This window comes from Protopterus annectens, chromosome 1.part1 (assembly GCF_019279795.1).
Source record: "Protopterus annectens isolate FY-2018-M chromosome 1.part1, PAN1.0, whole genome shotgun sequence".
Classification (NCBI taxonomy): domain Eukaryota; kingdom Metazoa; phylum Chordata; order Ceratodontiformes; family Protopteridae; genus Protopterus; species Protopterus annectens.
Window position 1 is genome coordinate 1,571,573,456 of NC_056726.1, and position 20,341 is coordinate 1,571,593,796.

At 41.6% G+C, this 20,341-nt stretch overlaps 1 protein-coding gene across 1 annotated transcript; it reads right to left on the reverse strand.

Annotated features, from left to right (window-relative positions):
* Nucleotides 1–14,197: 14,197 nt before the first annotated feature.
* On the reverse strand, nucleotides 14,198–14,596 carry PNRC2 (proline rich nuclear receptor coactivator 2). The gene has a single exon (XM_044089401.1). The coding sequence runs from the start codon at nucleotides 14,594–14,596 to the stop codon at nucleotides 14,198–14,200; it is 399 nt and encodes a 132-aa protein (XP_043945336.1).
* Nucleotides 14,597–20,341: the final 5,745 nt, after the last annotated feature.

Sequence of the window (20,341 nt, forward strand, 5' to 3'; positions counted from 1 at the left end):
TTCCACTATGGCACCCAGTTTGCAGTTGTCTGCAAACTTTGTCAGCCAAAGTCCTCCTATGTTGGCCTGTACTTCTGAGAAGTAGATGGGAAACAATAGGGGCCAAGGACAGCCCTGTGGGACACCACTTGTGACCGGCTTGGAGTCTGACACAGCGCCAGCAACTCTAACCCTGTGGGTTCTGTCCTTAAGCCAGTTTGCAACCCATCTTGTGACATATGGGTTTACATTTAAGCTGGTAAGTTTTTCTACAATACCGAGTGGGGTATTGTGTCAAAGCCTTGCAAGGTCAAGGTAGGCTGTATGGACTGCCTTTCCCTCATCAATGGCCTTGGTGACTGTTTCAATATGTCACCAAGTTCAAAAGGCATGATCTTCCCTTGACAAAGCCAAACTGGGTCGGGTCCAATGTCTGCAAGTCCCCTATATCTTTATGAGCTCCATTATGATCCTCTCCATAGCTTTGCAGACTAGACTTGTTAAGCTTATGGGGCGGTAATTACCAGGGTACGTGAGGCCGCCTTTGTGGAGTGGGACAACAGTTGCCGTACGCCACTCCTTGGGCACGTATCCTGTGGTAAGGCTGAGATTAAACAGCTGCCTTATGTGCGGGTTTAATTCCTCATTTAGCTCGTGTAGCACACAGCCGGGGACACCATCCGGTCCCACTGATGCTGTGTTTTTAGCTTTAGAGAGAGCAGCTTTCACCTGCGCATTTGAGATGTCCGGGAGGCTACACTCGGCTGGGATAGTTATCTCTCCTTTAGGGGAGAGGGGTGAAGTTTGCACTGAACCTGTCTGCCAGTATGTTGGCAATGTCTGTGGGTTCAGTGATTTTTGTATCATTTTGGACTAATTCTGAGCATATCTGGGAGTTTCCACCCAGGTTCCTAACATAGCTGAAAAAGGCCTTATGATTGTCCTTTGAATCCATGGCAATTTTTCTCTCAAAATTGGCCTTAGTTGATTTTATGAGTGCTCGTATTTTTTACTAATAATGATCAGGGTGACTTCCCTTTTATGGATTTTGTTCTATCATGTAATAGCTTTCTCCTCTTATTGTAAAGTTTGTTAATGGCTGGGGTCCACCAGACTGGACGTTTGCCCTTTGTGGAAAGAGTCTTGGTTTTATTTGGGATTGCCTGATCCATGCAGTCCTGGAGGTGTTCATAGAAGGCATTTGTAAGGGCTTCCGCAGCTTGGGTTGTGGTTTCCACTGGCTCAGGGGCCTTGAAGGATACCACACCAGTCTTGAGTAGTGTGAAGTTTGCTTTAGAGAAGTTCTTCACTATGGTCTTTTTTGTTTGGGGGGGGGGCGGGATGTGGATTTCCAGTGAGATTAGTTTATGATCAGATCTCACCAATGAGGGATATACTTCCGGTGTGGAGCATTTTGTCCCCATGTTTGTGACAATGAGATCTAGTATATTTTCTTGCTTGGGGAAGAGAGGGGGGTAAGAGAAGGGAATCTTGTAACCTCTGGATATGATGCGAAGCACCCAGCGGTCTGCTGTGATGGACTCCCAAGCTGCCAGGTGCCTCAAGAAACGTCCCCAGACTGCCTCCAGAGTAGAGCAGTCGGACAACCCCTCAGGGCTGCTGCTTGGGCCGATCAGAGAAGGGTTCTCTGGACCCAAAATTCTTTGGGCCCCCTCTGCCTCTAGGGCGGTGTCCTCCCTGTCTTCCTCTGCCGCGAAAGGACTGGGGATCCGGAGCGGACTGGGACTGTTGCGACTTCTGGAACCACATCTTCTTCTGTCCCTTTTGGTTAGAAAATAAATAAATTTTTTTGTTTTTCTCTCAAACTAAACGACCAAGCCTGGAGCTCGAAAACCCAGCTGCTGATGACCAGCGTGGCAAACTAGATCTGAGGACAGTCAGGGTTGGCAGGGGTTTATGGGTAGGGGGAGGAGCTAGGAGCTCAGATCTAAGCTGTTGAAAACTGCCGGCTCGGATCCGACTTCATACATAGGTTGCTACACAAATGAAGTTAGCTACTTCAGATTAACAGTTACAATTTAATCTGCTCCTAACAAGCAGTAATAAATGCAGAAGAATAAATGCTATTAAGTACTTTTTAAGAACAGGCAGCAAGAGCAAAACAAATAATAAAATAGGAACACAAACATAGTAAGCAGATGAATAAAGTGCAAAAAAATTATCCCTCTCCGTATTAGGTAGAATGAGCTAAAGACACTAGACTGGGAGGAGTGTCACAGATCAAATATACAGTAGGGGCGGGCAATTGCAAAGCCACTAAGTATAAAAAGAAAACACCAATAGGGAGGACAGCGTGGGGGAAAAATCAACTCAGAAAAATAACACTTTCAACACAGATCAGAAGCCAGCAAATATGATCTAAAATCAATCAAGCAAAAGCAATTAGAATACTGTAAAACTTTGGAAAGAAGTGCCAAAAAATATATTTATCAATTTATATATTGAGTCGTTTCAATAGCACTCTCAGTCAGAACTCAATTGGACTCAAGCAATGAATGCCTTGGTGACTTGTCTCGAAGAAGTCAACCAGGTTTAGTAGGCATGGTCTGCTCTTAAAGCCAAACTGGGCCGGGTCAAGTGTTTGGAGGTGCCCAATGTCTTTGTTAATGAGTTCCATGATGATGCGCTCCACATAGCTCTCAATCAATCAGGGAATAATCCATAAAAAATTCAGGGACAATCAGGGGCGCTTAAAATGTTAACACTATTAACTTGAGAAGTTGACAGACTTAAGAATATGAATTAATATACATTTTCTGAACTAAATAAAGTCTATAACTCTTAATTATTGTCATTATTTACCAAGTGTAATTCACCACCATTTCTCCAAACATCACCAGGTTTAAGAGGGACAAAGCAAAAACTTTAGTCAAAATCAGGGACGTCCCTGAAAATCAGGAACAGTTGAGAGGTATGGTGCTCCATAGCTTTGCAGACCAGGCTAGTCAGGCTTATGGGGCGATAGTTACCAGTCAGTTGTGGCCTTCGTGCAAGACGCAGCCTGGGACTCCACCTGGTCCCATTGACGCTGTGTTATTGGCTTTGGAAAGGGCCATTTTCACCTGTACGTCTGTGATTTTTGGGACACTACACTTTTCCGGTATTGTTGTGGGCCCTTTTAGAGGTGAGGGGGAGGTGAAGTTTGCACTGAATCTATCTGCCAGGATGTTGGCAATATCCGTAGGTTCAGTATATTCTGTGCTATTTTGCACTAGTTCAGTGCATATCTGCGAGTTACCACTTAACATAGCTAAAGAAGGCTTTGTGGTTATCTTTTGAATCCTTGGCTATTTTTCTTTCGAAGTTAGCCTTGGATGATTTCATGAGGGACCTCAGTTACTTACTGATACTGATCAGGGATGTCTTTCCTTCTTGGGATTGTTTTTTTTTTTTTTTTCTGAACTAGTTTCCTCCTTCTATTGTATAGCCTGTTTACTGCAGGGGTCCACCAAACTGGTTTCCTTCTCTTAGAGAAGTGAGTCTTGGTTTTGCTAGGGATGGCACAATCCATGCATCCTTCTAGGTGCTCCTAGAGTGCATTTGTAAAGGTTTCTGCATCTTGGGCAGAGTTATCCTTTAGTGTGGGGGCTGTGAATCTTACCACCTCTGTCTTAAGTAAGGTGAAGTTTGCTTTAGAAAAGTTTTTTTTACTGTGGTTTCCTTAGTTGGGGGTGGTGGTGGGGTGTGGACATCGAGTGATTAGTTTAAGGTCTGATTTAACCAGTGACTGGTTTGACCTCCAGTGTGGAACACCTGTTGCCCATGTAGGCGATGACCAGGTCCAATATGTTTTCACCTCTGGTAGGGGAGTTTACCAACTGATCCAGGGCGTTTGAGTTGATTAATTACAGGAAGCGCTGGGCCTGGGAATTTGTACTCTAGTAGTTTTCCCAGTGAATGGTAGGGTAATTGAAAATCGCCCAATATCAGGGTGTTTGGTAGGACCTTCATGTTTTCCAATGTCTCCAGAAAGGTGGAGTGGTGTCCTGGGTCATGGAGGGTGATCTGTAAGCAGTCCACAATTTGCACTGCACATTTGCCCGATGTTAGTTGCACATGGATGATCTCATAGGTATCATGCTGCGCACCACTAACCTGGAGGTGTAGGTATCCATGATTAATATGGATACACCCCCCCCCTCCTTGTGTGTTTCGGTCAGTGTTCTGTGGCCGAAACGTGTGGTATGAGTTGTAGCCCGGTAGTGCTGGGGTGATCTCTGGAGCCTTGAACCAGGTTTCAGTTACTGCATAGATGTTGACATTCTCCATACTGAGAAGTGCTTAGAGCACGTGCATTTTGAGATTTAAACTCCGGGCGTTGAGTAGCATAACCCTCAGTTTTTTTGTTAATTGTGCTGTTTACGAAGGTGGGTTTGGTTTGACTTTTGAGCCTTGCCTAAAAAAAGCACTATAGGGGCAGCAAGAGCCTTGGCCAGTATTCGAAAGCCTAGGGGTGACAGGTGCAAGCCATCTCTTGCGAAGCAACGCGGCTTGTCGAGCATGTCGTCCCAGGCAGATCCCCTTTGAATGACACCAGAAGCTTAGCCAATTGTTGAAATTGATAATTTTTTCTTTATACTGAGGTATCATTTTTTCTTTATACTGAGGTATCATTCTTGGTGAGGGCAGGATTCTACTCGGGATCAGGGTCATACCAGCCTGGGCTACATGATTAGAGAGAGCTCTTCCAGGTCTCTTTTCACATAGTCCAGGGAGGTACGTCTCAGGTCATTCACACCAACATGAACAATGACAGAGTCATATTTGTACTTGTCCTGGAGTGACCCGAGTGCTTGTGGCAGACTCTGGCTTCCGACAGGGAGCTAACAGTAACCTTCTGCCTGTCCAGCCTAGTGAGTGGGATGTCAGTGTGCTTGACTATAGAGAGTCACCTATTACTAGAATGTTGTGTTATTTCGCCTTAAGGGCTGTGATTGTGCGGCACACTGATTTTGTGTTGTCTGGTTTGTGACGGGAAGTGCAGGTTGTTTGGGTGTCTCTGATGCTTTTGCAGGTTTTTATTTAGAGCCTCCAGAGTATGATTTTGTGTATTTGTGTGTATTTTTTGCCAGTGTCGTTTTAGTAGGTCTGTGTGCGGCTGGAGTTGTGGTGCAAGTGTTAACCTTCTCTCTTGACTGTCTGTTCCAGTCTTGGGTGGAGACAGCTTAGTTTCCAATTGGGCTGTATAATTGCATCTCTCGCATATGTTAGTGTTTTGGGTTGTCTGTGTACATGATGCAGTTGTAACATTGCCTCAGGATACCCAGATTCACCAGCTGAACTGGAGAATGCACCTGAAGTTGCCCTTTGGTCATGCCTGAATAGTAGGGTGAGCTACTTAGTCACTTGGTTGTTGAGCTGTATAGAGGGCTTAGCCAAGTCTAAGAGCCCACGTTTCCATTTTAAAGAGAAGACTATGAAGACCGAAGAAAATAACTGTACAGGTGGTACTTGCCTGAGTGAACTGCAAAACATTTCATCAGTCGTGTTTTATTCCAATGTAGCGCTTCATTTTTTCACTAGTTTCCAGAACTCTTCTACAATACAGGACAAGCCATTTTAAATAATTCAAACCAACATTTTGGGGAGAAGGGTTAAGGAAATTTATTGTAATATTTTAAAGCCAATTCATACAAAGTTGTTCCCTAAACAAAGACAGATTACAGCAACCTTCCTTGATGGATTCAATGTAAACATATCAGACAATCACAGTGAGACAATCTAAAAACAACAAAAACTCAGCAAGTTTTGTAGGTCAGTCAAGGACTTGGAAAAAAAATCCATCTTCAGGGAAACAATTCAATTTGGTTATACAAATGGACACAATGTACAGGAGGCTGCCAAATAAACAGGTACATTTTTAAACATTTTCAGATACCAAAATGGGGTGGTAAAACTCCAGCAAACTGTAATAACTGCAGCCTAAAACATCTGGGATTAAGCAATACGGAGTGCAGCATTTAATCAAGTACATTTTTTGCTATATTGGTCCATGTAAACAAAAGTCACTGGAAAGATGGTCTTTACTCAATTTTTTTTTTTTAAAGTCTTTTTTGTAATCTGATCATTCCTTCTCTTGGAAGGATGGCTGCTCTAGCAATTCTGCCCACCAGACACTGGTGGATGAGAAAAGAATTGTAGGTACCTGCTACGTTTTGACTTCTACAGTGCCACAATCAGCAGGATTATGTGGTCCCTCCACTTAAATGCTCGTGCCTGCACGGGCCATCAACGTAAATGCAGTTATAATACAAGACTGGCCGTATGTCCCTGGGAGGCTAAATTCATTAAAGTAGGTCAGTCTGCTCCTGCCCCCCTAACACGCTGAACTCATGTTCACCTACTGACGTAGCAGACACTGTAAAAGGATGATACTGCACAAGGAGCACTTCTGGTCCTCTCTTGCTCACAGCAAGCAGAAAAGGAACATGGCACATAAAATTACTATGTACTACATAAAAAAAATAAAATAAAAAAGAGAGCAAACCATTTCCAGTGACTAATGTAAAAAAATTTACAAAACCAAGTAAATGCTGAAGAGTCTTACTTTATGGATCCATATTACTTCAAAATAAGGTTACGTTTTATTTTTTCTTTTCATGAAGTTTTTTTTTTTTTTTCCATTTTATTTTATATTAAAAATGTTTCAGGCTCATCCAAATAACCTCATTCATTCACACTAAACACAATACAAAAACAGCTTACAAAATGATATAAAAAAACACAATGTGCAAGTTCACTGGTTACAAGACAGTGCAAGGGGCATCATGAACACATGTGCTTTAGTTATAGCTTTTTATGTAAAATATCACGATTCCTGCCATGTGTCAGCATGGCTGTTTTTTTTCCTTTTTACATTCAGCATGTAGTAGTAAAAATATTTTATTCAGCAGAGAAACCCTGCATAAAAATACATATGCTACAAGTTGTACATATATTTACATGGCTCGTCTTTAAACATACCTGCTTAAGTTTAAACTGGCCATTTCAGGTATCACCTTGCACAGAAAGCAGCTTTCATGATAGTCAAATTCAATTTACAGGGCTCCAAATTAAATATTTAGATTAACAGTCTCCATGCAATACCTCCAGTTTGACAGTGAGAAAACATACTTGTTTAAAAAGCAACATGCAAGACAAAGTAACTTAAGTGCAGTTAGAACAAATATATTTTTGGCAATCAGCTGGCAGTGCAAAAGCCAGTACAGTGGCCCAAAAGAAAGCCACTGCTATTAGTGACCTTATTACTTCTCCGCTAGAGAGCCAAGTGACAAAATAGTCTTGCATGCAAGTCACTGTTAACTCTCCTGTACCGGTTCACATGAAACTCCTTATCCCTCGTGCTCAATTACTCAGAATTGTATACCAATCAAACCTTTCATTTCTTAGGATAAAGTGCTATTAAACTGCTTCAAGTCTAGACCAATTCCTTTAAAGGAAAAACACAGCAAGTGCAATGTAAATACAGCTAAAGATATACCAGTTTTCTCTGCTCAGAAGTATGGCACTATTCTTACTACATTACCACATTTCCCTTCCGAGCACTACTTTGCCATAAATAACTCCGTATCAATCAAAAACCTTCACAGCTGGTGCCACTATGGTCTCAAATATGAGCCAAGTGCTCAACACAGCCCAAGATTTGTACACCCTATTGTGTTATGGGTAAACAAGCTTCCTTGAAGGGAAGTACAAGAAAATCTGTGTGCGTGTTTATTTAACACTTAAAAAACTGAAGATAAACTATAGTCAGGTAGACTGGAAAATATTTTGAAAATCTATTTCACCCTGCAGTTCTTTACAGACGGATCACCTTGTTGCCTTCAATAAAGGTAGGAGCTAAAAACACACAGCCAACTAAATATGTAAAGCTGTGTACTTGTGCATTTATCTCAAACCATTCCAAAACACAAAAAGTACCACAGGTGTGTGTGTATTTTTGTTGGAGAACATGTGGCTACCCCCCCCCCCCCCAAAGGTCTGAAGGAAGAAAGTGAGCATGTCCCACATTTCAAGCTGCATGTGCTCCCCAAAACAAAAAAGTTGTTTTGAATGCATTTATCTTGTTCACTCCTACTTTTATGTTGGTCTCAAGTACTGCAGCATAATAGCACAACTTTCTTCCACAAGTGAGAACTTTAAAAAGGCACAATGAGCTAAGGCTTTCAGGTGGCAAAGTAAACAGGAGGAGAAGAAAAAACACACACAAAAAGTGTATGTACTTCAGTATCACCATCGTGTATATATACACACCACTCAGTATCACCATCGTGTATATATACACACCACTCACAACCTCACAAAGACCCAACTAATGGCTCTACCTCCAGCACCCACTCAGCCCAACTGTTCCACTTGGTAAGAGTCGGACATCCTTGGGCCAGGGTACAGCCCATTCACTCCTGCTTGGGAATGAATATCAGCCCAGCCATTCCCCCAGTGGCAAGAGTCGAGTTGTTGGTTGGGAGAGAGTCAGCTTGTTAAGTCCCTCAGTAGCCTACCCCCAAAGCTGCCTACAGACCAACTACAGCAGACTTGCTAGCTCAGAACAAGAACCCTAGCCTACAAATGGTTAGCTAATGTGGATACTACAAGGCTGCAATTCACCCAGTTACCACATCTAAACTGGATGTCAAAACAGCAGGCCTAGTAACCTCCCTATCCAATGCCCCCACACGTGGAGTAAGCTCAATATTGGTCACTCAACACATCCTCCTCAGCCCTGTCCACCAAACAAAAAATAGCTTACCTGGATTGTAGTCAGGGTTTCATCCCACCATGCTATAGGGCCAAGCTTAACATTTCTCTCGCTCATTCTTTTACACATTTGTGGAGGTGGTAAACATGGCTTATGCCTACATTCAGAAAGGAACTCAATTATTAAAACTCATAACTTGGTATTTTTAACTGCAATGTCTCTCTAATGAGGGTACATACAAAGCAATAAGCAACTTTCAAAAAACCTGCAACTTTTCATACAGCTGCAAGACACTTTTACTCAGTGCTGACATTTCAGGGATGTGTCATGTGCCTCCAATTAGTACTAAAGTATAATACATATTAAAACTATATATCAAAATCTTACTTATTCTTCTAAAGTATCTGGCTGCGATCAGAGAGAAGACTTCAAAGGAGTTATCACTGCCATTATGTAGTGATACTGTGACTTGACTACTGTGGTGATAGTCACATCGCCACAGTAGTCAGGAAGTCCTATGTGGCACACCTCATCATAAAAGGGTTCTCATCCAGGGGAGGTCATTGTTCCCCTCTACTCGACACTCATTAGACCCATTAAAAAGAGTACAACGCCCCTTTTGGAATGTACCTCACAAGACATCTGCAGCAGCTGGAAAGGCCACAGAAGTACATCACAAAAGAGGACTACTGGCCTCAAACAAATGCCCTACACTGACCGCCTCAACTAACTCCAGCTTTACTCCGTAGCATATCGCCTACTCAAAGGTGAACTCTGCCTAACATATAAAGTTATGTCAAACCCAGAGCTGTTGGACATGCTACACCTAAAGAAATCCCAATCCATCCGAGCTACACACTCTAGGGACCTACACCTTATCACCACAACCACCACAGCAAACAGGACATGCTGGAGGGATAGATTCCTGTCCCAGAGACTACCCATACTCTGGAACAGGCTACCCATCTATGTCAAGCAAAGTTCTTCATTAGCACTCTTCAAGAAAAATCTTGATGAGTGGATGGGAAATAGGAAATACACCCCGGGGATCACTTCTGTGTCTCTGCTCGACAGTGGCTCAGGAAAATAACTTTCTTGGGTGGCATAAGCCAGGGAACCTTGTTGGCTAGGCTTACGCAGGCCCTTGGGCCGATAACCTAGTACCTACTTATGAACCTATGCAATAGCACCATTTAACCCTGTGTTTAATAGCACAAGGTTACAACTTTTAAAGCTGTAGGTCGATCAGAGCACATGTGGTCACACGAGGTGCGTTTAGGTAAATGCAACCCTTCAATGTACTCAACTTCATTCCATTTACTCTCTCTTAACTTAGTACAGCCTAGAGAAGCCTCTATGTATTTTAGTTGCATCTCACCAATGCCTTTAGGCATATACATAACCTGTTCATATTTGCATTAGTAATTTCGAAACCATGCTAGATGCAAAGTAATTGAAGATTTCACCTTAAATCTTACATGGTAGGCGAGACAACTGTAATAGTTTACCTCTGTCTAGTGCTAAAGGAGTAATCATACACACGCTTATCCTAACAATTTTCACATTTTTTTCTATCTCAACAACCGCAAAATAGACAAAATATCTCCGAGTACAGAGCTATATAACCTCATATTAAAGCCAGTAGACAGGCAAATAAAATACTAAAAATACACACAGCCTGAGGGTTACAGAGATATTTTAAAGTGGTTTACAAAAATTAATATATATATATTTTTTTTTTACAACTTACAAAATTCAGTTCAAGACCTAAAATCCAATGAACACTGCAGTGATGTGTGTTGAACAGTTTGCCATCTGCACTTTTTTTTAGTAACCTTATGGCTCCTACATTCCCAGAGAGTTTTTGGAAGAGTCCTTGTGGATGAAGGACAGGAATGAAATCAGGTGTACTGCATCACTATATGAACTGATGAGGACTCATTTTTGGTACTGGAGTGTTACTTTTACCCATTTAACTACATACTTTCAAGTAGACAGTCCAAAAATATTGCAAGCCTAGCCAGTCTGATACCAAAGAAATAAAACATCTTGCACAGACTTTAAAAGTGAGCTAAGAAAAAAATAATAGATGCTCAACACAAATTAGGGCAGTTCATGGGGAAAAAATACACAGATCCTTCAGAGGCTGTGTAAGACGCCCATGCCTCACAGCACTGCCACTTTACCTACACAAGAGGAGGAAATATGTTTTATTTTATCAAAGCAGAAGTTAAAAAGAGGACTACAAATGCATTCTGGACACCATTAGAATAATCAGTAAAAACAAGGACATCTCACTATAGCAGGGCCTCACAACAGCCACTCACTGCATAAGATATACAAATCAGAGCACCAAGTGTTTCTGATTAAATTAATATAGCGAAGACCATGCTATAATAACAAGCAGTTTTCCTTTAAAGTTCCTTTCTAACACTACCATCTAGTTATCCGCTAAAGGTTTACGAGTAAGCGCACACAGTTACAAGCCAGGTTGTTTTACATGAGTGCTGCTATCACAATACTATTTTATCCTTTTCTTGAGCATGAGCAGAGTGCTCCATAGATAGGGAGCAACAGTCATAACAAGCAAGGAATTGCCCCAGAACTGAAAAAAAAAAAAAAAAAAAAACCTGACTCGTGGCAAATCTATAGTAAGACACCAAAGGGTTTTCTTGGCATCAATGGAAGTAGATTGTCAGGCCTTTCTTCCACGCAGATACTGCAGCTGCCCAGGTGTTTCCCTTCCAAGTCTACCAGTTGGTAATTCTGCTCCTTAACCTCTGTTCTATTTGGGTGGGGTGGTGGCAATCGCATAGCTTCAGTAAAAACACAAGAGATCACCAGGTCATTTGGAAGCCCAAGAGCAAAAGCTGTTCACCAACGCTCAAATGGACATCTTAATAATGCTACTGTAATACTGTGACAGATCACTGCTATGAGGAATCCAACTACAAAAGAAAACAGGGTTGTCCAGTACGGCTAAACAACTTCCACAGACATTCGGCACACGACATGCATTTTCTTCTTAATGATTTCATTTCTACATCCTTCTCAAGTTGGGACTACATACCAGAGTTCATGTCTGACTTAAAAAAAAAAAATTATCTGAATCAGCCCTAGATACTTCCAGCTTCTACACTTAAAGCAACAACACTGGTTTAACAGTCATAGCTGTATTACTGTCCAGACATCAATACTGCAAGTTTTGTACTAAAAGGTTAAACATACTCCAGCTTCTTTAAGGCCAACACAGTATGGATGCAAGGCCCTTTTTTGGTGGAGGTGGTGGTGGTGGTGGAGACGGGGATTAGCATTCTTACTCATCCTTACACCGAATACCTCATGATAAATCAGACTAAAAGACACCGCCGGTAACTGCGGTCAAGAAATAAAGATACAAACACTAAAATGCCTCCTACATCAACATATGAGATGGCAAATGCACACAGATATTTCCAGAACAGATTCACAGGCAAATAGGTTAGCTGCCCTTGCAAGCCATGTTAAGCCTAATCAGCTTCCCTTTTGTACTCGAAATAACCTATCCAATTTGGTTGTAGACTGTGCAATAATACATGGCCTCCTAGCAATAGGACCAATCAGCAGACTTCACCGTTTGCCACCAGCCACACTTTGAGCAGTCCTCAGTCCTCTCTATACTTTTTTTTTTTTTTTTAAATATCCCCTACAGCAGAATACTAAACTTCTCCAATTACACCACAGAGGCATGATTTGACCCTGTATAACTGTAAGAGAAGGTGAGTAAAAGTGCATGGACTTATTTTCTCACAGATGCAGCATTTATGATAGTACCACATGACCTCTTTTGACAGCTCTGTCTTCAAGACAGAGCACCCATCTTTCTGGCTGGAGCTTCTACAGGAACCCACTTAATTAAAACCACATCCCTGAGGGAAAACCCAGAGAAGAAGATGCATCTTAATTTGTAATGCTTAAAAGGTAAAAGACTGCCAGTGAACAAATACAACATTAAGGGATGCACTGTGTGTGGTGAGAGTGATGAAGGTACCATTATTTCTAAATGAACACCCCCCCCTTCCCTGAAACCAGAGAGGGATTTACACCGTTTACAAAATCAGCAACAACAGTTGAAAGACACTTGGAACAAAAGCTTGCAAACTGTGAATTTTACTGTAACAGCACCTCCAAAACACACAAAGCAGGAATGAAGATGAGGCATCAGTTTGGAGATGCACCTTCCTGAAATTACTAACTCCAGGGAAGCATCTTCCTTAATGGTAGTAGGGGGTAAGCAAAGAATCTTCATACAGCAAAACATGGCTAGTCTAAACTTGTGCCAGGAGAACATTCCCATTTCTGGGCACCACAAATCTGCAAATTTATGAGACGGCTCTACTGTGCAACCCAGTACGCTGCAACAAACTGATATAACATGCTGTCTGAAGTAAAGTTCACACCACAGCAGAAGAGATGGTAATGCTGCCAGGTGACAGTCAACTAGTTTAAACTGAAAGTCATTACCCTCAGCAAATGCCTTCTACATTGTTTTGGAAACTACAAAGAATTAAACACGTACAGCCAAAAAGCAGCATAGTTCCTACAATTGAGGTCAATTCACTAAAGACCTTTGCAGTTACACTCTGCGTGCAAGAACATTACCGAGTCTAGTGCTGTAGCACCAGCCTGCAGTGACAAAACACATGAATAAATAAGCTTAAAGAAATGCCACTGATAAATGCTCTCAACTAAAAATAACTTGCAGATAAACACCTGGCAACAACTGCACCATGATTTTTATGCCACATGCTGTATCATTAGCAAAACTTGAAAGCTTAAGACCTTCAAAGTACTGGATACCTCCCGCATCCAAAATGCAACAAAAATGAACATGCATGCAAGCCAAGTGATGATCGATACACAGACTGTCAAGAGTCTCCTCATAAGTAACAACATATGCATCTAACAGCTGCCATTTAACTAGATAAAAGAACCTACATTTTAAATATACACAAACCACAAATGGAATTTTACTATTTTTTCTTTACATAAAACTTCTACAATGCAATGCCACTGAAACAATCTCAACTGTCAGTTATTGCTTTGGAGTAATGAATGTCACTGTAATCTGTATACAACTTAGGACTTTACACACTAAGCATTTCACATACCCAAATCTACTTTTCCAAGGGGGAATGGTGAAAGTGTTTGTTTGTTTAAATAATTATTACAGTTACAGCTCCTACAGTGCAATGCGCACAGCGCATATTTAAGTAAGACCAGGAGCCAAAGTGCTACTCACAGAATGAAAGTTATGTAACCAGCTGTCACTTATCACCTACACAAACCTCGACAGGTGCAAGTCACTAATACAATGTATATATGGCTGTAGTCATGTGCAAGATTTGGTGGTAGCATAATGAAGTAATTATAATATTGCCTTCTTATTAAAAATATATTTGGAGCCCTGTAAATTACAAAATATCTGAAGTAAACAACTGGTGAGTGTGCAACACAGTATCAAGCCTGCACTTTAAGTAAGGTTTTCAGTTTAAAGCTCATGGCTTCTCTGTTATCAGTAGATCCTAGAGAAACAGGTACCCAGTGGCTTGGTGGTTTTGGTAGAACACTCGGGGATGGTGGCTCACTAAATTTAGCTCCGGCATAGTTCTGACTGCTCTCTGATGTTAAGTGGGTGCTCCAGGTAGGACCATAAGCACTGAAACAGACAGCACTCTTCCCTTCTTTATGCATGTGCCAGCCTTCATCTCTTTCTCCCTTTTGCCTCATCTTCACCTGGGACACATTTGGATCTTTGCACCATTGTCGCCCATTCTGTCGCCCATTTATCTGCTGGTTCTTCATGGGACCATATTTTGATTTTGCAACAGGAATGTTGTACCTCTCTCCACCACCCATTTCTTCAACTCAATGTCACCTAAGCATAAAATTGAAAACAAAAACAAAATGATACATATATATTTTATGTATGTTAAGAGACTAACATTTGCCATTGTGCGTTACAACCATTATTTCCTTGAAATGTTTAAGTCTTGGAGAGGAGACAAAACAAACCTTTAATTCCAGAAGATGAACCTACTGTCAAAACAGTGCTTGCAACAGTCACATAAGAAACCTGACTTGGACACCTTGGGCCACTGTACAAATACATACTCAATATCAAAATTTTATTTGCATATTTCTGGATTTCTACCCCTAGTTTCGAATAAATCACACTGATAATTACTTGCCAGATGGAACGAGAAAGGCATTAAAGGGCAATGCACGGAAGATACCATACTAAAGAAAAACTTGTGCCAAAAGTATTTAAAAATAAATTCTATCCTTTTTAAAATCCAAGTGTTGTTGCCCCAGTGCACGTTGCTAGGGACAGTGATAGTATGCATTATATTGTGCTTAGAGAAATAGAGAGCAAGATCAGAAAACGCACCATGGAAATTTCACCAATTATGCATACTGAAGCAAAAGCAAGGAAAAGTAGAAGTTAACACCAGTGGCCTGTATGAGAGGTGACAAGATTGACAACTGCATTATTATATAATGAACTGTCTGAAATAAGACTACTTGGTGCATAAGAGAATTTGCTTGCAGACATATCAACAGCTATGAGTAGCCAATACGAATTCTAACAAACAGAGCACAGCAGTTTTTGGAATACGATTGATACAAGCATTTTAACATTAATTTATTGTGAAAGTGCTATCCAAATGACTAAGAAAAAGAGAGACGAGGGAACACTTAGTGGCACACCATGCAGACAGTTCTGTCCTATGTCTACTGTAATGCATAGGTAACTGACTAAACCTAGCAGGGCAGGAAATGGGATACTGTGCCTTACTGAGTTAACTAAAAATGAGAGGAGTTACATGACGCACACAAAAGCAGCACCTCCCCAAAAAGTCTATTATCTCAGCAATGAGTTGATATTTCTGGATGCTTTGACAGAATTATACAAAATAAATCCGTTTCTCCCCCCTCATAAAAAAGGCATGCATGTGATTTGGTAAAACTGCTTTTCTCATATTAATAGAAAGTATTGGTAAGCTCTCTCATAACAGTGTGATGTGGACGGATGAATTTTTTAGGAATAGCATAAAAAATTCAGAGCTTGCAAATGTAACTGACTTAACAGAATGTTTTGTAACAAATGCCATTAACAATACAAGCTTGTTGAAATATAAACAGTTGAACGTACACAGATATTCAAACTAAAGGGACATGGCTAAAACAGAAAAACTTATAAACTATCTTATCAATGAAAGAAAATGTTGGCATGCTGAGAACTGGTTTTCTCTGGACTTGAAATAATGTTGCAGACAAAGAAAGCTTCAATACAGGAAAAGAATGTTTCATCAAGGACAGGGCTTGAAGCTGGACAAAAAGTGACTGGAGAACCGTTTGTTGGGATATTTCGTAATCACAGTCAGCTGAGGAAGTGCAGTGCACCTGCCAGTATTGTAGGTGTTATAAAGAAAATGCGTTTATAATTTCACAGTAGTACTTGGCTTATTTCAATAATTCTGTCAATATACAAATATACAGCTGTACAGTTTTCCAGTGTGACGTGCATGCCACACATTTTTCACAGAACACAAAACACACAAGTAGGAAAAAAATATTTAAGAGGCACTGCAGAACAGTAAGTGATACTAGTCACTAAGTGAATGGAACTGACATGTGACAGCATTTGTAAAGTTGCTTGTGTTAAAATGTTAACAGCGTGTCCTGCTTGAAAGAAAGGAGGTGTGCATGTATTACAGCAACTGAATTAAATGTATAGGTTTTGAAAGATGATAGTGGAAGAGACGAGGTTAATCCCAAATTTCAAAAATAGTAACAAAATTATAAACTACTGGGCCTAGGCCATAAAAAGGTTCTCTCAAGTTTTGAATTAAGCCAGAGAGACGCAATGTAGCTCAAGTAGGAAGAAGAGAAGTGAAGTGGTTTATGGTTTTAGGACTTCCAGCAGCTGCACTAGATCTAAGCAATGCCCTTATGTGTATTACTGACTTGTAGATGTCAAAATCATGGCAGCTTCGTGTTTGTGATAGTGCTGGAACCAGACGTCAGAAGACCAGATGTACGTGATGTCATTCTGTACAAAAATAATGTTTTAATATTAGAGGACAGACAGAGAGAGAGAGAGCGCGAGCGAGCCAGACAGAGCGTGAGCCAGGAGAGCAAGACAGGAGAGCCAGAGCACGAGCCAGACAAGAGGGCGAGAAAAGAGAGCGAGAAAAGAGAGCACGAGCCAGACAAGAGGGCGAGAAAAGAGAGCACGAGCCAGACAAGAGGGCGAGAAAAGAGAGCACGAGCCAGACAAGAGGGCGAGAAAAGAGAGCACGAGCCAGACAAGAGGGCGAGAAAAGAGAGCACGAGCCAGACAAGAGGGCAGAAAAGAGAGCACGAGCCAGACAAGAGGGCGAGAAAAGAGAGCACGAGCCAGACAAGAGGGCGAGAAAAGAGAGCACGAGCCAGACAAGAGGGCGAGAAAAGAGAGCACGAGCCAGACAAGAGAGCGAGAAAAGAGAGCACGAGCCAGACAAGAGAGCGAGAAAAGAGAGCACGAGCCAGACAAGAGAGCGAGAAAAGAGAGCACGAGCCAGACAAGAGAGCGAGAAAAGAGAGCACGAGCCAGACAAGAGAGCGAGACAACAGTGCGCGACAGGAGAGCCAGACAATACAGCGAGGGCCAGATGAGAGCCAGACAAGAGAGAGCGAGAGCAAGACAGTCACAGCGCGCTCGAGGAAGGACTTAACTGTGAAGCTGTGCCAATGGGAAGTCTTACTGGGGACCTGGAGGGAGAGACAGTGAGAAATGCAGACCCTGGGCTGACTGTCTTCCCTGTGTGCCCTTAAGGGAAATTGTGCCTGATGCAGAGGACTGCATCTTGAAATACTTAAATGTATCTATTTGTTTTCCAAGTAAATGTGCCTCTCCAGTGTCAGTGGGGAGGATTGAGGCTCCCTGATTAGTGGCCCGGAGTGGGGACGTCACACTGCCCTCCTCCATGCTTAATTCTGTTACCACTAACAGATGTCCACAACACTGAAAGAGCTCTGGTCAAACCAAACAGAGAGCGAGTGAAAAGACAGCAACAGTGATGAGACCTTAACTGAATGCTCACTTCAGGGGACTTGTAAGGACGACGAGGATTTTTCACTTAACCATCTGAAAAAAAAAAAAAAAAAAAAAAAAAAAAAAAGATGTGTTGCATACATCACCTTTCAATGTTGCCCAGACCACCCCAAATATTTTAACTTGGTAAAACAGACCGCACCAATTTGTCGCTTTCAGTTCAGGGACAGCCTGGAATAGAAGCCTTGTCCACCCACTGACCCCTTCCCCCAATTTTTTTCCCACATGGGGTTGGGGATGCCACTTCAGTAATTACAATCTAGAGCTGAGGTTTACACCACCAGGTGACTAGCCCTGCAGCACCACCCACTCACATGTACACATACCTACGGCTACTTTACAGTGCCTAATCCACCTACCGCATGCCTCTGGAATGTGGGAGGAAACTACAGCACCCAGAGGAAACCATGCGAACACAGGGAAGACATGCAGACCTTCCACGGAGGTCACCTCGGCTACGAATCGAACCTGCAAAACTCTTGCTGTGAGGTGACAACACTATCTATCTGCTGCAATACTGTGCTGCCCTACATGATTTTACAGCATCACAATAGCATTTAATTGCAGGTCTATCCACCTGTACAACAAAACGCAGAAGTCGGACAGCTTTCATTTTCTGTACTACAATTTGTTCAAAATCACAAGCCAATGCTGCTTAATTGCAGAGATTATTTCACTTAATTTTTATTACAACAGTGTCACCCAGCATATTCTCTTCAAATTTATTTTGCCAAAACATTTTTTAGTTTAAAGTTAGCCTTACTACTGCCCATGAGTGGCGAGACTCACACAGAACCCATTACTACCTTGAATAAAAAATATAATTGTTTTTGCATCTTGACTTGCCTGACAAATGACTGGATGGTTTCATTATGCTACAGCTGCTGTCAAAAGTATGTTACCACAGTAACATTTACAAAGCTACACAAAGAAATACTAGCAAGGATCAGGGTTTTCCATTACTACCCTTATCATTTACCTAGGGAAAACTATTAACCAACATAAATTGAAAAGAGGTCAAAAGCAAAGGAAGCAGATGAGCAAGCAATGCCTGCGCGGACACAAAATCTGCAAGTCTTCAGTGTTCAACTTTGAATTCTCTTCCCACTAATTGCTAACAGGCAAGACTTTTCCTTGATGAAATGTCCACCACCAGTTTCATCAGGTAACTTATAATAAAACAAGAAACCAGAGAAACAGATCTTTCCTTAAGCACCGGAGTGGAGAAATTCATGTGGTAATTATTTTTACTTATTTCAGTTTGACAACTGGATAGACAGACCCTTTTCAGCCACAACCTGTCACCATGGTGTAAGGCAAACAAAAAATTACATACAAAAACTAAAGAATGTACAAGAGTTGTACATACTACAGTAACAGATTTTTCATTTGCAATTACAATTTAGGTAGGCATTTGATGCTACATCACATGTGAAAACTGTCAGCAGCAGAAACAGTAGAAGAGAAGGTAGACAGAAGCCAAAGATCAAGACAACTACCAGAACCTCCAAGGACCGACTTCTTGGATAGATAGACAGTCCTGGAAAGGGCACCTATTGAAAAAAGAATAAAACTAATCCTAAAATGAATTAAATGGTGTGCACACTTTCAGAGAAGGAACATGCACCTTGCAACAGAAACACAGTGAGTGTGTGTGTGTGTGTGTGTGTGTGTGTGTGTGTGTGTGTGTGTGTGTGTGAGAATGGGCAGCTACAGCCCTAGTGAAGTAGGCCTTTAGTTCTACTCTCAAATACTTCTCATGCATCTCGACACAAAGAAACATGGCTAGCAAGCCACTTTTCCTATATCGGCATTTCCCCCCAAACATTTACAAATATTTATTTTTAATAAAAACAGTAACAAAGAAAAACATTTGCCTTTGTAGAGAGTTCTGAGCTCTTCTAAAAGCCACCGATATAAAAAGAAATTATGTACTCACCATAACGTTCCATGTTTGTTGTCCAGTATTTCGCCTTCAGTCTTGCTGGTTGGGTTTGGAGCAAAAACTTTGCTCCGACTCGGCCTATACTAAAGCTCGAGAACTTCTACTGGCTCAAGGCAGAGTCCTATCCCATGGTGCTTAGGGGCTGTTCCCCAGATCTCGTTTAAGGAAGAAAGATTCCTATGATAAATTCAATATCCAAAAAGGATAACATCTGAAACATATGGTCATACAAATTAACAAGAAACGGCAAGAAGGGAATCAGACCTTATCTGCCAATTTCTGAGAAATTTCCTCTAGATCCTCCAGGAGGGGGACTGGCTGGGAGGGACGCAAGGCTGAAGGGGAGATACTGGACAACAAACATGGAACATTATGGCGAGTACATAACTTCCTTTAGGTTATGCTGTCCCATTACACTTTCATTCTTGCTGGTTAGGACAGAGTCCCCAGCACCTTCTTCTTGGGTGACAAGGGAATAAATTCTTCAGGACAGTGGAACCAAAGGATGCCCTGTTCCGGGAGGCCACATCTACTATGTAATGAATAATAAAGATACAAG